This window comes from Phyllostomus hastatus, unplaced genomic scaffold, assembly GCF_019186645.2.
Source record: "Phyllostomus hastatus isolate PE091 unplaced genomic scaffold, TTU_PhHast_1.1 phas_scaffold_760, whole genome shotgun sequence".
In the NCBI taxonomy this organism is placed as follows: Eukaryota; Metazoa; Chordata; class Mammalia; order Chiroptera; family Phyllostomidae; genus Phyllostomus; species Phyllostomus hastatus.
Window position 1 is genome coordinate 1,906,030 of NW_025334040.1, and position 15,653 is coordinate 1,921,682.

At 45.2% G+C, this 15,653-nt stretch overlaps 1 protein-coding gene across 2 annotated transcripts in view; it reads right to left on the reverse strand.

Moving 5' to 3' along the window:
* Positions 1–2,324: 2,324 nt before the first annotated feature.
* The window catches only part of RNF185 (ring finger protein 185), a 32,671-nt gene continuing 19,342 nt past the window's right edge, over positions 2,325–15,653 (reverse strand). For both annotated transcript variants that reach the window (XM_045826795.1, XM_045826794.1), the window contains 5 exons: positions 13,946–13,964; positions 11,936–12,048; positions 10,246–10,300; positions 6,747–6,864; positions 2,325–4,796 (listed from right to left, as the gene is read on the reverse strand). In XM_045826795.1, the coding sequence (XP_045682751.1) occupies positions 4,699–4,796; positions 6,747–6,864; positions 10,246–10,300; positions 11,936–12,048; positions 13,946–13,964 (403 nt within the window). In that variant the 3' untranslated portion in view covers positions 2,325–4,698. The remainder of the gene's footprint in view (positions 4,797–6,746; positions 6,865–10,245; positions 10,301–11,935; positions 12,049–13,945; positions 13,965–15,653) is intronic.

Consider the following 15,653-nt stretch of genomic DNA (forward strand, 5'->3'; position numbering starts at 1 on the left):
ACCACACATTGATGTTTCTCTCTCTCTCTCTCTCCCTCCCTTCCCTATCTGAAAATAAATAAAATCTTTAAAAAAAAATAAAATAAAGTAAAATAGAACTAAACATTCAGTTCCTCAGCCCACTGGTCACACCTCATGTGCCGGAAAGCTGCATGTGGCTAGTGGTTACTGTGTTGGACGGTGCAGACAGAGAACATCTCCATCATGGCAGAAAATTCTGTTGGATAGTGATGCATGCTCTTTTAGACAATGATCAATAAGGAGTTAGCCCCTCATCACAAAGAGGGACTACTGGACATTATGTGCTTCCTGATATGATGCAGTAAGAAGTATATGGCAGGGGGGTGGGGGTGGGGGCACAAAAAAACCTGGAATTTATTTGTAAAAACTTCAGTCACCTTCAAGGTGCTCTCCATTTGATGCACTATGAGACTTTTTTCCCACTGCTCAAAATAGTTCTTGAACTCATTGATTTTGATGCCTTTTAGTGCTTCTGCTGGTTTTTGTCTCACCTCTTCCACATCTCCACATTGGCAAAACATTTCCCTTTGAGGACTTTTTTCATGCAGGGATTAAAAAAAAAAAGTTGCTCAGGGTGAGATCGGGTGAATAGAAAGGTGGGGCATAGGGGTCATGCCGTTTTTGGTCAAAACTTCTGAACACTCAGCCTGGTGTGGGCAGGTGGGCTCGTAAATCACCCATCATGAAATGGGCAAATACATTGAAAGAGTCTTCAAAAAAAATTCACTGAAGCCTAACACAGCCTCTCACAATGCCAGCTGGTACAATGATACAGATGGGTTCCTAGAACACTCACCTGTACTACAAGGGGCCTGCCCTCCAGAAGATAATTGGTTTTTTTTTGGGGGGGGGGGCATTGTATACTACCACTTATGAACTTATGACATAGTCTTACAAAAAAAAGAAAATCATTAGCCCTGGCTGGCATAGCTCAGTGAATTGAACGCAGGCTGCAAACCAAAGTGTGGCAGGTTGGATTCCCAGTCAGGGTACATGCCTAGGTTGCAGGCCATGACCCCCAGCAACTGCACATTGATGTTTCTCTCTATCTCCCTCCCTTCCCTCTCTAAAAATAAATAAATAAAATCTTTAAAAAAAAAAAGAAAATCAAGCCTGAATCTGGTCAAGTCTCTAGATATAACAACAAATTTTCAAGAAATACAAGAGTAAGAGGAGCGTGTTAACACCAGTGATGTAAATAGCAAAACTGAAGTGGTGGGAAACTCAACAGGACAAACGAACTTGTGTTTTATAATGAACTGTAAGGGAAGGAAGAGACAGAAGAGGAACATGTAGGTGTAATAATAGACTTGAGACATCTAACAGCAATGTATGGACCTGATTTGGATGTCAACTGAAATAAACTGCATAAAAAGTAATGAGACAACTAGGAACATTTGAACAGTGATTGATGACATTAAGAAATTATTTTTTAAGGGGCATAAAGTGGTATTTTGGTTTTTAAAAAATTCTTGAGATATATCTATATCTATATCTATATCTATAAATAATAGATGACACATGACTAGAATGTGCCTCAGAATAGTCCAGGTGAGGGAGAGGGAGAAGTGAGAAGGTGGGAATTAAACAGGACTGGACTGAAGTTAATGGTTACTGGGGCTGGGCGACTGCTCCGTGCAAGCTTGACTGTCCTATTCTGCCTCTGTGTATGTTGTTTTCCATTGGAAACAGAAAACTGTTTTTTTCTTATTTGGTTTGAGTTTCTGGAGTTCTCTTAGTTTTGCATTTCCTACTATATCTTGGCACTAATCAACTGGATAACTATTAGGTCAAAATGTAAGAGGGAGAAAAGAGCCCCCCCCCACCCCCCGTTCAGAAGGATGGCCTGTAGTGCTGGTGTGCCAGGGGACCTAAGGCTGGGCTGGATTTGTGGCCTTACCATCTTCCATTTTGCACTCTGCTACTGGGGAGCTTCTGCAGGGTACGAGGGCAGGCCACCTGCCCTGTCACAAAACAGGTGGAGAAATGCTGATAGTGAATAGCCTGCAATTGTCCTCAAGGCTCTCTGCTGGGCCACAAGCTAAGGTCCACTGTGACGGCTTGCATGTACTTGTCAGGACTGCTGCTACCTGTCAGATAGGTCACACCTTGGGCAGGGCTGTGTATGAGGCCAGGTCTCCAGCCACACTTCTCATCTGTAATTATTGACGGTGCTGGAAAACTTTCATCTTCAGTGTGACATTCCCAAGGATGCTCAGGTGCTTCCCAGAGGCCAGATCAGTGTGACTATTCCCCAACCACCCCCCTGCCCTGTGACACAGACAAGAAGTCCACAGCTCACAGTAATGTAAAACCATTTAATTCTAATCAAATCACTTTCACAACAGTGAAAATTAGTGACTGGTCAAGGTGTGCCACTGTACATGGTGTCATTTTCTTTCTGTGGTTCAGACCTGGTCCTGATCCACAAAGGTGGCAGAAGTGGGGGGTAGAGGTTAAGAACATAGAAAAACACACAAGAGAAAAACTGCCTCGGCAGTGGGGCAAGGTAGTGAGCCTGATGAGGGGTGGTGGAAAGGGGGGCTCCCTACCAGGGCTGGGCCAGCAGTCCCAAGTCAGCTTTCCTGCCCCAGCTCCTGATGGAGGATGAATGGGGTCCTATAAGGTTCAGAATCAAAGGGCATGTTGCCAACATGGGCTTGCTAACAGGTTCCTGGGATATCTTTGCTGGCAGAGCTTTCCTGGGCTTGCTCCATTTTCATTCAAGAGTCCAAGTGATTCATCTCCCCACCCACATCCCTTCTCTAACCTTTCCTCTGGAAACCCATTTCTGGTGGGCTCATGTGACTGAAGTCTCTCTCTCACCACTAGGTGGAGCCACTGCACTGAAGAATCTGCCCCTGCTCCCCAAGTCTCCAGCTGAGAAAATCCAGGGCACCTTCCACTTTAGGAATTTCTGGGTGATAAAAAGAGCCCTCGAGTGGGTGTCCCCAAGATGTTTAAAATCCAACAGGCACACTATAGAGGTGGTGGCTTATTCTTACTAAATGGATTCAGCAAATAAACCACCTATTCAATACTTATATTTTGTCTTTTAACACTGTGGCATTGACAGGTACAGGGGGGATGGATAAAGGCTGTGGAGAGGGGTGGAGGGCTTCCCTCATCTTGGGTAAGGTCTTGGTTTCCACATGCTATGCAGAGCCATCTCTGGGGAAAAAACACTAGGTGGGGCTTTCTACGATCTGTTGGCTACTGCTGGAGGTAAGCCAGGACCCGTGCACCGGTGATGTGGCTGAGCCCCCAGAGGAAGGCCATCTCCTCCCACCCTTGGGGTCTCCTGGAATAGACTAGAGTTCTAGGGAGAGAAAGACAGGCAGAGCAAGAATCATTCTATCTAGTGAACTATCCTCCTGCCCGGTACCACACTCCCTCAATCAGATTTGGAGGAAGAAGCTTGTGAAGTCGAAAAACAAATCAAGGGCTGGGGAAGCCTGACTTCCAAAGAAAGACCACATGATATCACCGTGCTGAGGCTCCCCCCGAGGCCCACTGCCTGGTTTTAACAAATCATCAGGGGACGCCTGCTCCGGAGTGGCATGCTTCCCTGGTTTTAGCGCATATACAAGGAGTTCTCGGGGGAGTCCATCAAGCCATACCAAAATGAGGGTCTTTTCTCTTCCCTGCCTCTTCATTAAGGACAACTTTGCTTCTGAGGAGGCTGGTCTTCAACATGCAGCTGGACTGACTTGACAAAGCCAAAGCAGGCAGGTCTGGAGGATGCATGTGCAACTTCTGCAGCCTTGGGCACAGGGCTGCTTGTGCGGTTGTCCCCGCACCAGAGCTCTGAATCCCACTGGCGGCCCACCTGCAGGTCTTTACTGATGCACAGCAGTAGTCTAGGCTGTGTGCTCTCTGGCAGAGAGGCACATGTGTGTAGTGTTTTTTTGGGAAGCTGATGGGAAATCTGTGAATGAAGCCACATGTCTCCTGGGATAATCTATGCCAGAAAACAAGGAGGTCATTCAAGCCACTCTCTGGGGCCAAAGACACTGAGTATGTCCCAGAGCCAACAAAAGATCATTGGGTCTCTGGTGAATTCATGATATGATTCTAGCTTCAGCTGCTGCAATTATGATCTTTCATAGGACGGCAATTTTTTGCATCTCTGCCAAGGAGGAGAAGAAGAAGGAAGAGGGAGAGGAGAGGCAGGAGGGAATAGGACAGAGCAGCATTGGGATCTGGAAGGGGAACCTCTCTGTATGAGGACCCCCACTGACTTCGGAGGCCACTTACCAAGGGGTATTTAAAAAAGATGAAAGAAAGCTTCCATAAGTAACATTTGGTTCATCCCTTTGTTTCTTATAATATTAAACTTGGGTGAAATTGTACTGACAGTTTCTCTCTTCTGCCTCTTCCCTGTGCAGAGTCAGGAGCTGCTGGGCTGGCTGGAATAGGATTTCATGGTGTAACCCATGAGAGACGACTCAATGCCAAGGCCTGAGATTATAGCAGAGTGTTTATGGCAGTGGCCATACTCCAGTGTTCTTGACAACTCGTATTGAGTCCCAAAGCTCTGATGGAGAAGCAAAATTCCTTGATGTGTTACTGACCCCACTGATTCCAGGGATCAGGATTATCCAGGAAGCCAAACATCAAGAGTGGGGTGGTGTGTCATCAGTCCAGAGGCCCTGCCATGGATGTAGGAGACCAGCATTAGGCAATTAGGAGCCAGAACATGATCACCAGGGCCACAAACAGGAAGAGGCGTGACAGGAACTGCTCATCCACGTACTGGGGCGTTCCGGGGACAGCTGGAGAGACAGGAGGGAGAAGAGAAGTGTCAGAACACTGCAGCTGTGCATGCTACCCATATGGGACAGAGTGGAGAAGCATCAGCCTGCCACTCCTCACATCAAAATCCTGCACACTGAAAAGATTTCCAAATCCCAAATAACATCATGCAAAACAAAACTGGAATTACGAAAACATGTGAAATAATATAACAACGAGGACATTATCTCCAAAGGGGTTTGGCCTATTGGTGCAAATAAGACAGGGAACTCTTAAAGGGAATAATGAAAGAAAAGCTACTGTTTGTTAAGCATCTCCTGTGTGCTAAGTGTTTTGCACACACCTTATCACTTGGTGGGTACTAGTCCCATTTTCTGTAAGAAGAAAGCGAAGTTGGTGGTGAACACACAAGGAGGTATGATGCATTATACAACTGTACACCTGAAGTCTGTGAGTTCATTAACCAATGTCACCCCTAATAAATTCAATTTAAATAAAAAAAAAAAAAAAAGGAAGAAACTGAAGCACTGCCTCCTGAGTCATAGAGTTTGTAGATTCTGGCACTGTCAAACCAGGAGGGATCTCAGAGAGAGCTTCATGTAGCACCTCCTGCTGCAGAGGAGAGAGCTGGAGCCCAGACAGGCAGAATGACCCGTTTCTCTCATCCCGCAGCAAACTAGGGGCAGAAGTGGGCTGAGAAACTGGGTCTCCCTCCTCTCTGCTTTGAGAAAAGCTGCTATGCAGAGCTCACTGTCCTGCCTATAGGGGAAGGGTAGTTAAGAGAATCTACACCCTGATGGACAAGCTGTACCAAACATGACAAGAGAAAACTGATTGTGGCAGGGGGGTAAAGACATCCAGAGTCCAGCCTGGCTGTGGAACTACGTTCACCTGGGGAACCCAAGGTAAACCTTGGACCTGGTTGGAAGGAAGCAAGCTATCAGGCCTTCCCGGGGCCCTACCCTTTGGGATCTCCTTCCTCATAGAGAACATATGAACAGAGGAGAAACCTTTGAGGTAGGTGGGGTAAGAAAGGGTATTCTTAAGATCTCTTGGTGCTGTACTATTCCCTAAATAGGTACTCTGAGGGATTCACATGCAGGCAACCAGTCAACAAAGACTTATCGATTGCCTGCTATGTGCCAAGCACCAGGGCGGGCGCAGGGACAACTGGGATGGCCCAGGCGTGGGTTACTGTCCCTAGAGCGTAAGTTTCTAGACTGCACTGAGGAACTATGCACTGGTCCCTGCTGTGCCTAGCACACACGAGGCTGCAAGCACTGCAAGCAGAGCTCAGCTGGCCTCAGCAGCTCTGTAGGTTCCATGGTAAGGATCCTGGCCTGGGTGTCAGATTGTGATGGAGTACAGAGCACCCACCTGCTGCCCTGCTCTACACCGAATGCAGCTGGCATTCTCAAGGTCACTGGAGGCAGAAGGGTAGCAGCAGGTGGCAGACCTACACAGAGGTCCCAAAGGGCTGGGGTTTGGGACCAGCCCCATGTGTGTCCTGAGGGAAACTGGACAGAGATGCCAGAGAATGGATAGGCCCTGACTCCTTGCGGGTCGCCTTGCTTGTTCCAGCCCCTAAAGGTCAAAGTAAGGGAGGGGTACATGTACAAGACCAGGCCTTTCTTCGGCTTTGAAAAGGTTTATACCTTTCCATTTTATGTGCACAGGACATCTCTTGGAAGCCATTACTAAGTACTTTCTAATTTGTAAAACAGAGCTAATCACACATCTGTCCCACAGGCTTATCATGAGGACCCCGAGTTTATAATAGAAAGCATTCTAAACATGCCTAATACTTGGCAAGCATGCAGTATCATTAGCACGATTGCCAGTAATCTGGAAAGAGTTCAGCACATTTTTAAAAAGCTGATTATCTGTGTAGTAACAATTATCTGTACCCTATACATCGCCAGATACTTGAGAAGCCTTCAATTAGAATTACCAAAGAAATAAGGTCTCACCTGGAGGAGGCCGCCCATCATTTATGTTAAATGCTGTGGCAAATATCCCAAAGGGAAATGCCCCAATTCCAAAAGACATCTGAAAGCCACCATCTCCAAATCCGAACCCTTGAAATCCCTGTGTAGAAGAAATGCCATTAAGAAGCAGAACAAGCAGGTTTCTCCTGAACCCATTAAATACGTCAAGTTACAGGTGGCACCCACCTCTCCTCCCTGTCCTCTGCCACCTGTTTCTGAGGGGGACATCTTTTCCTCCTGTCTAGACCCCAAGGCAGAGGAACCCTGGTGGCCCCTCTGCCCTTCTAGTCCACAGAAGGACTAGCTGGACCCAGCTAAGGAGATTTGAATACCAGAAGGAACTGGCTCTGACCCAAAGTCAAACACTCTGCTGAAGCAAGTCAGGGTCCTTGAAGCTCCAGGTTCTTTCCCAGAGTCCTATGCTAGCCAGTGAAATTTCCCACATGCTTACAACAGCAAAACTGGTGATAACTCTTATACCCAATTACAAGGGAACGTCAGTACAAGCTACACATGATTGGTAATAGCAACACAATGGAGGTCATGATAAAAATCTTGACACGTGCTCTCAAAGGACCGTTACACTGACCATGCAGCAACACAGCAAAACTCTGCGACCGCGTTATCAGATGAAACTGGTTGGGAACCATGGTCACAAGTAAATGACAATATGTGGACAAGATATGGCTAAGTATTTTCTCTGAAAATTTTCTACTGACATCAAGAAGTTCAAACTTTCTGATAAGTGAGAGAAGTTCAAATATTCTGATATAAAAGTAATATATGCTTGTTAAAAGAAATTCACACATTATAGGAACTGACAGGAAGTCATGGTCTCTTTGTCCATCTTCCATTTCACAGCTCCTCCCCTCTAACAGCCACTGTCAGCCGTGCGGTGTGTCAGCCTGAGCTCTGCCCCATTCAGGTCCTACACGGCATCATCTTTCACATGACAAGACTCAAAAGGAGTCAGAACATCGTGAATAAGTAACTCCCATTTTCCTAAGTGCTAACTCTGTGCCAGGCAGCATGTTAGGCACTAGGAGACATAAATCACATTGAATTCTTACAGTAGCATCACCTACGTTTTACAAGTGACCAAACTGAGGCTCGGAGAGGTAAAATAACTTGAAGGTAGTAACGAGTTCAGATTTAAAACTAAGTCAGTATGATCAGAAAGCCCATGCTCTCCATTACTATGCACGTTGCACAAAAAAATTTCTCTCCTTTCCTGCATCCCTGGGTACATCTTTGGAACAAATGATTACAAAAATAACAAAAAGAAGAAAACAAGCGGGCCAAACGCTATCCACAAAGCACTTTCATTTGTGAGTCTCTCATAAATCGTGCAAGTGACTGCTCCCTATCCCATACTGAGCAGCCTGGCATATCCAGTTTCAAATTGCCTGCTAGGTGGCACTACCTATAAAGTTTAGCAGGCAATTTAATAAGAGGGAAACCTACATGGAAGGAAAACAACCTGTTTCCTCAGTGCAGAAATGCCTCCTATTTAGACCTAGTATGGGTGAGAGCCCGAGGCTCCTAGAACCAAGGCTGCCTTGCCAAGATAGGTATTGACTGCTTCATCAGGAGCCACCACTTCACTCAGTGCATTCCCCAGGGCTAACTCCTGGACCCCCTCTAACACCTGTACAGTCTCACAAGTCCTCACGTCTGGTGGGTTTATTTTCCTAGGATGGCAGAGACAAAAAGGACCACTGGTGGCTGCAGGTGCTTGTAAATGCTAGAGGTGTACATGGCAGTCACCAAGGCCAGGGCCTCTGATTCCTGGGTCAGCAGCTAATACTCTGTTGGGAAGCAGAGCCTTCGAAGGTTACAGCAGAGCCCGCAAAGGTTACAGCCTGCGATGGTGTTGCCCAGCAGTCAAGAACAGAGACTTCCACAACAGCCCCATCTGGATTCCAGCCCTTGTCTGTGAGACCCTGGAGAAGTCACTTCACCTACGGGGCCTCACTTTGTTCTTCTGTTAAATGGGTTGATGTGAAGCTTAAATGAGATTGTGTATATAAAGTCCTTTACATATAGTTGTTTGAATATAATAATCATTCAACAAGTGTTTGTTGCTGTTACTATTGAGGGTAATCTGGAGAAGAGACTCTCAACTTATATCAAGACCCCTGACTCAATAATCCACCCCCTGGGAATCCTAAGAAAATGCTATAGTTCAAATAGGAAAAAAAAAAAAAATGTGCCAAGATGGTCACTGTAACAAAATCTGGAAGATATTAAAAGGTCCTTTAATGTGAAAACCTAAATTAAAATGCATCAATATTCAATGGAATAAATAGTACCTTTTAAAAATAATAAAGAGTGCCCTGACCGGGAGGCTCAGTTGGTTGGAGCGTCATCCCGTACACCAAAAGGTTGCAGGTTCAATCCCTGTCAGGGTCCAGGTCCCCAGTTGGGGTACATGTAAGAGGCCACTGATTGATGTTTCTCTCACACATAGATGCTTCTCTCCTTCTTTCTCCATCCCCTCCCCTCTCTCTAAAAACAAATAAAATCTTTAATAATAATAATAATAATAATAATAAAGAGGACACTACAGAGCATCATGGAAAGTATATCAAAATTAAAATTTAAAGCAGTGAAGAGAATGACGACGACTACATAAGATATATACACACATACAAGGCATACAGATGAAAAAAAGATGGGAAAATGAAAATATACTTGTGAGATTCTGGTAGTGTGGATAAATATTTTGCTTTTAAAATTTAAAAAAATATTTTGACAAGAAATTAAAAAAAAAAAAGACTACCACTTGATTTAAATGTGCAAAATTTTTGAGCCAGTAATTCTACCTCTAAGAATTTATACTAGTAAAATAATCACAAACCTGCTCAAAAATCTGTAAGTTCATCAGAGTATTTTTAAAATAGGAAAAAAAAAAAAGGAAACATCTGAATGTCCAACAACAGATTAAATAAATTATGTGAAGTCCAAGCACGGGGACACTCTACATAAACTATTACTGATGTGTACAATTGGAAGCCATGTCACTGAAAGTCCCCCCGCTCTAGGAATGTAAACTCTGTAAGGGCAAGACCTTTGCTGTGTGCACGGATGTGTTATCTATGCCTAGAATGATGTTCTGCACACAGAAGACACTTAATATAGAATAAATGAAATTTTAAAAGGGGGTTACAAAACAGGAGGCAAATATTAAAAAAAAGTATATGTGCACATCTATAAATAAAATATACAAACATAAAAAGAGCTATAAAACTTATATGTATATATAATTATAGAAAAATAAAAATAAAATAGACCAAAATGTTTCCAGTGGACATCTCTGGATGGTGTGATTATAACTGGTTTCCCTCCCTTTCCTTTCTGTATTTTACAAGTTTTCCTTTAGTTTTTATAATCAAGAAGGAAAAAGTACAGGGCCAAGAGAGAAACTTTTAAAGCTATGGGCTCATTGCAAGAAGCTTCTCCTAGAGTTTTTTTTCCTCACCCCTCTGTTCTCCGGCTCTGGCCTCTGACCTTGAGGACGGGGAGGCGTCTTCTCTCTGAAAAGGAAACAGTGAAAATGTTCTGAGCTGCTCCGAGTTCTCACCAGGGCCATGCCCCTTTTCCTGCCCAGTACATGAACAGACCTATGCCAAAATAAACCAAATACTGAATAACTCTTTGTTTTACTTGCAATTGTTTTTCCCTACCTATGGAAAATTAAGGAGAAAAATCAGCTTGTTTGTAAGATTCTCAGCAGATTGCACTCAGCCTACTCCTCTCGGAGAGCCTGAGCCAGATCAGTGAAGTAGCCAGCCAGACAACTATCCCTGGGCCATGTGATAGAGGGGTCATAGGAATAAAAAGTCCCAAATCCAAACTGAAACAGAGGGCAATCTGTCAGCAGAGAAGGCTGAGATTCATGGTCTCTCTGATCTGCCCCTATTTACTTCAGCTTTTCCTCCCACTACTCTTGGGCAAGTACTTTACGCTTTTTACCTCTGGGTCCTAGCCTCTTCCACCACTCATTCCACAAATACTGGACTGAGGACTTGTTACCCATCAAGCTCAAGGCAGGTTACCAATACTAAGACTGAGGACAAACCCTACTCTTGAGGTGTTCATGGTTTAAAGGGGACTACAACCAATCCCAATACAGCATGGTAAGGGACTTAACAGAGGTGTGAACTAAAAGGGGTGGGAGCATGGGCAAGAGCAACTAATGTGGAAAACAGGGGCCATTTCAAGGAGGAGGTAACTTTAGGGCTACCCATGAAAGATGGGCAGGAGTTTGAGGAGGGTTGAACAGAACTGGCAGAGGGGGCAGAAGAGGTAAAGGAAAAACAAATACAAAGGCTGCCCTGGCTGGTGTGGCTCAGTGGATTGAGTACTGGCCTGTAAACCAAAGGGTCACCAGTTTGATGCCCAGTCAGGGCACATGCCTAGGTTGCACATCAGGTCCCCATTAGGGGGCATGCAAGAGGCAGCAAATAGGCAGCTGATTGATGTTTCACACATTCCTCTTTCCCCGCCTTCCCCTCTCTCCAAAAATAAATAAATAAAAACTTAAAAAACAAAGATCTAAATACAAAGGCTCATGAATGTGAAAGGGTGAGAACCTTTGAGAGAAGTCCAATGCATCTGGGCACAGGGCATGCTGGGGTGGGTGGGAGAAGGTAAGAGACACTGCGGGGGAGTTTGGGTGTGGGTGTGTTCACACTCGTGCACGCCCCACATCACAAAGGGCTCTCAGTACTTGTGTCTGGAGAATGCCAGACCCACCCATACCTCCATTCCCAGAAATCTCCACTCTTTAAGCCTCCCAGACCCCCGTACCCTCCCCCCATATTTTATACATCACTGCTCCAGCAACCTACTTCCCTGCAGACTCCTGCTGGACACCCTGCTTTGCAGGATGCTCCTGTACAGCACTTTGCACACTTGCGATTGTGATGTCTTGTGTGCCGAGCACACTGCCTGCCCTGGCAGACACTCTGTGGACATCTGCATTACAGCTCAGCAAATGGCAGCCTGGCTCCCGTCCTCTCCTGGCTCACTCCCATCTGGATCACAACCCGCCTCAGAACTGAGGATCGGCAAGCACTGAGTAAAGGGTGGGCTGAGCTGGTGCAGAATGGAAGTGAATTCACGTCCAAAGGGGAAGTGTGGGTGTGCGAGGTGCCCCAAGGCCTCACCTGGGGTCCTGCTGCCCAGTGCTGCCCCTGCCATAGAGCGGGATGACTTTGTCTCGACTGATCCCGGCTTTGCAAACTGGACACACCTGTCTGTTAGGTCTGGTCTCCAACCACTGCAAGCAGGAGAGAAAAGTGCATTAATGGTACAAGCCCACCACAGAGCGCTGTCAGAGCTAGGAGAAAAACATGGACCAGAGGCCTCAAACTGGAAACACCAGCACCAACAGGGAACACCTCCAAGAACTTGACTTTGATTCCTGCTCCTGCCACTCAATAAATATTTACTAGTGGTGAAACCAAAATGGCCTTTAAATACCATCATAATTAAATAAGCTTCTTCATGCTTTGTTCTCTCTAGGGGCTCCAGCAACACAGCAGGAGGGAATGAGCCTGGAGCTATGTCAAGGTGTCTGACGGACACAGCCTCAGTTTAGGCTGCAGGTGTGGGTGCAACAAAATTTGTATCTCCACCCCCTTGAGGGACCCACTGTATTACCCTGGCAGTCAAATATTTCTTTCTGTGATTTCTCATCTTTACAGCATTTCCTCAACAACTTTGAATTCCACACATCAGCTTCTGGATATAAGCTGATCATTTTCTGGTGATTTGCTACTATGTGCTAAAGGACAGATTCTGCTCATTATCTAAATTTGCTTAGTGGTTTTTTTTAAAGTATTTTCACGCATTTTTGCATTCAGCTATTTCCTTCAATATGAAGAACACCAGAATCCTGTTTTAGATTTCCCAGGCCCTTTCGCTGGTTCCATTAAAAACATTTTGTTTATTTAACTTTCTTTCTTTTTTTTTCAAATTATAAGAGAAAGTTTAGTTAGAAAGTTAACAAAAATAGAAGAAGTGAGCCAGCTGGGCTGCATAGACCCAGGAAACAAGCTACAGAAACAAAAGAAGGGCCCTCGGAGCTCAGGAGCGGGAACGGCCAAGGTAACGAGCCCGGGGGAACAAGAGGGAGACGGGAAAGGCTCAGGAGTGCGCCTATTTACTTTTCTGAAAAACAAATAAAAAGATAAAAACATGTTACCTGTAGTGTTTTTGTAGACATTAAGTAATTTAATATGTATATTCTCAACATTTATCTTAGAATATACATTATAGTTTTAGATGTAATGATATAAAGTGCATTATAGAAGTGCGAATCTAGGACTTCAGTGCCCAGAAGGTAGTGTTCAATGATTTTATATCTTGTTTCCTTTATCTTATTGTCAAAAGCCCCAAAACTTATGTATATTGTGCTTTTCATAAATTTATGACAGACACGTTTCACCAGGTTCTACTGGGATCAGAATGCATAGCCCTGAACTGAGCAGGAACCCCTCTCATCTTCCCCACTTTCTCCTACCCAGATTCTGAGGTTCCAGCGGTCTGGAACTTCTGTCCTCCCCTCACACTCCCAAGCCACCTACTAGTGTGGGGCTCTGCTGCCAACAACCATGGAGACAGCCAGCTCGAGGAGATTACTCATGGCCAGTTGTGGCCGCCAGCCCTGGTCTGTCTCACCAAGCAGGCACCTGGGTCTTGGTGAATACTTACTAACTGGTTTTCATCATAATCTAATGCTGGGAAAACAGACTTTTTTCCTCTCACAAAAGCTCTTTGTTGAGACCTAACAAATTTCCTCCTTCCTAACATTTTCAAGGGTAGGGGGAATTGTTGATTATGACAGGAGGCACAATCTCAAAAATGAAAAACTAGCATACTATCAAATCCAACCCAATTTACAAGTGAGGGACTGAGACCTAGAGAGGTAATGGCCCGAGAAGGGCACAAAGGCCACCCGTAGCAGAGTCGGGACCATCCTGTGCACCACACTGACCCCTCGTTTCATCAAGTGCCTGTCAGTGGGCGGGTATGTAATGGGGGTTGGGGAGGAGGCGAGCAAATGAGCCCACAAGCAGGGGAGATTGCAGTTTCTGACAGCAGTCTCCTGAGACTAGGGGTGTCTTGTGCAACCACAGCTGATGAAAGACAAGGTAAAATGAAATGCATCTTACCTGATGTAAACACGGCCAACTGTCAGAGTCCCCAGAGCAACCAGGCATCAAGGAGAAAAGAGAAAAGGGGGAAAGGAAAAAAAAAAATGCTTTCATTAGCAGAAACACAGATGCAGGGGCAGACAAATGGGAAACATGGGAAAGCCGGGTGGAACTGTGGAGCACTGCCACCCCGCTTAGCGGGGATCGCTGGTGCCAAAAATGAGAAAAGACTGGGCTACAGCCCTGAAGGTGTAGTCCAGGTGGATGGGCGTCCTCCCGCAAAGTGAAGGGTCACCGGATTCCCAGTCAGGGCACATGCCAGGGTTGCAGGTTCAGTCCCCAGTCAAGGTGCATACAAGAGACAACTGATAGATGTTTCTCTCTCACATCTGTTTTCCGCCCTCCTCTCTTTCTCTAAAAATAAATACATAAAATCTTAAAAAAAAAAAAAAAAAAAAAGACTGTGCTAAAAACAGAGGAAAAATGAAGCAATGGAACCAAGACACCAATCTCCACCACTGGGGCCCCCCATTTGTGAAGACCCCTGCGTACCAGATCGTGCCACCTAACTTCTCTACGAGTCTAACTCTGAGGGGTTTGGGCCTCTAAGGGAATCCAATAAATAAATGCTAAGGACCCTCTGGCAGAAAAACTCATGGGGACATTCTCATGCTCTCATCCATGCACGCATGCACACACGTTAATATTTTGGACTCAATTTCAGTGGCTTCATAGCCTCCTCAGTCTCAAAAGGAACGTGTAGATCTAGATCCAGTTCAACAAGATCTTCAGGCTGTCCTCAGCCTGGAGAACTCAGCGGGCAGTAAGTACCTACAAAGTTCAGGTCCACTGTTAAAAACATCTTTAAGTAACAAGAAGAATGGGAGGCTGCTGCTCAGCAGAAGGGGCTACCTTCAGCCCAGTGAGGTTGCTCCAACACTATGCAGGTTGCTACCCAATCTCTTATTTTTCAAATGAGAAAACTAAGCTCAGAAACATGACATGACTGCCTACAGCACCAGGACTGGAAATAAGTTCCCTGGCTTCTAGTTTACTGTACTTCCTATCACCCAGCAGTGGGTACAAAAAAATGACATTTACAGAATTGAAGGAAAAGTCACTCTGACTCCATATCTTTAACTTTCTTCCTCTCTTGAATCATTCATTCAAGTAACAAATGTCCACTGCAGATCTAACACATGCCAGGACGTGGAAAATGTGAAGGTGGATTCTGTCCCTCAAATAACATACCTCCTCTGGCTGAGCAGACTCAGAAGATAATTCCTTCCCCAATTCCTGGACCACAGTTTAGCCCCACAATCCAGACACACAATCTCTCTGGACAAAAGAGACATCTGACTCCAGCATTAAACTTGCAACTCCATTCCACACTAAGCCAGGGGCATCCTAAATTGTGGAAGGTCTCCACTGGCAACCTCCCTCAAAGGCTGTGGGGCAGAAGTGGAGCTAACCTTTTCTGGGGGAAAATTAAGGATTATAACAATGACGATGGTTACTCTCATTTACAAAGCAACTACTGTGTGTCAGTCTGTGGCTAAACAGGTTTGCATCTGTTAATGGTACTAGATGGTCAAACTAACCTTTGAGAAAGTGCAATTACCTCTATTTTACAGATAAGAAAAACTGAGGCACAGAGAAGACAGTAGATTTGCCCAGAGACAACCACTCCAACCAGAAGCATCTGCTTCATTTTAGAGTCTGTGCT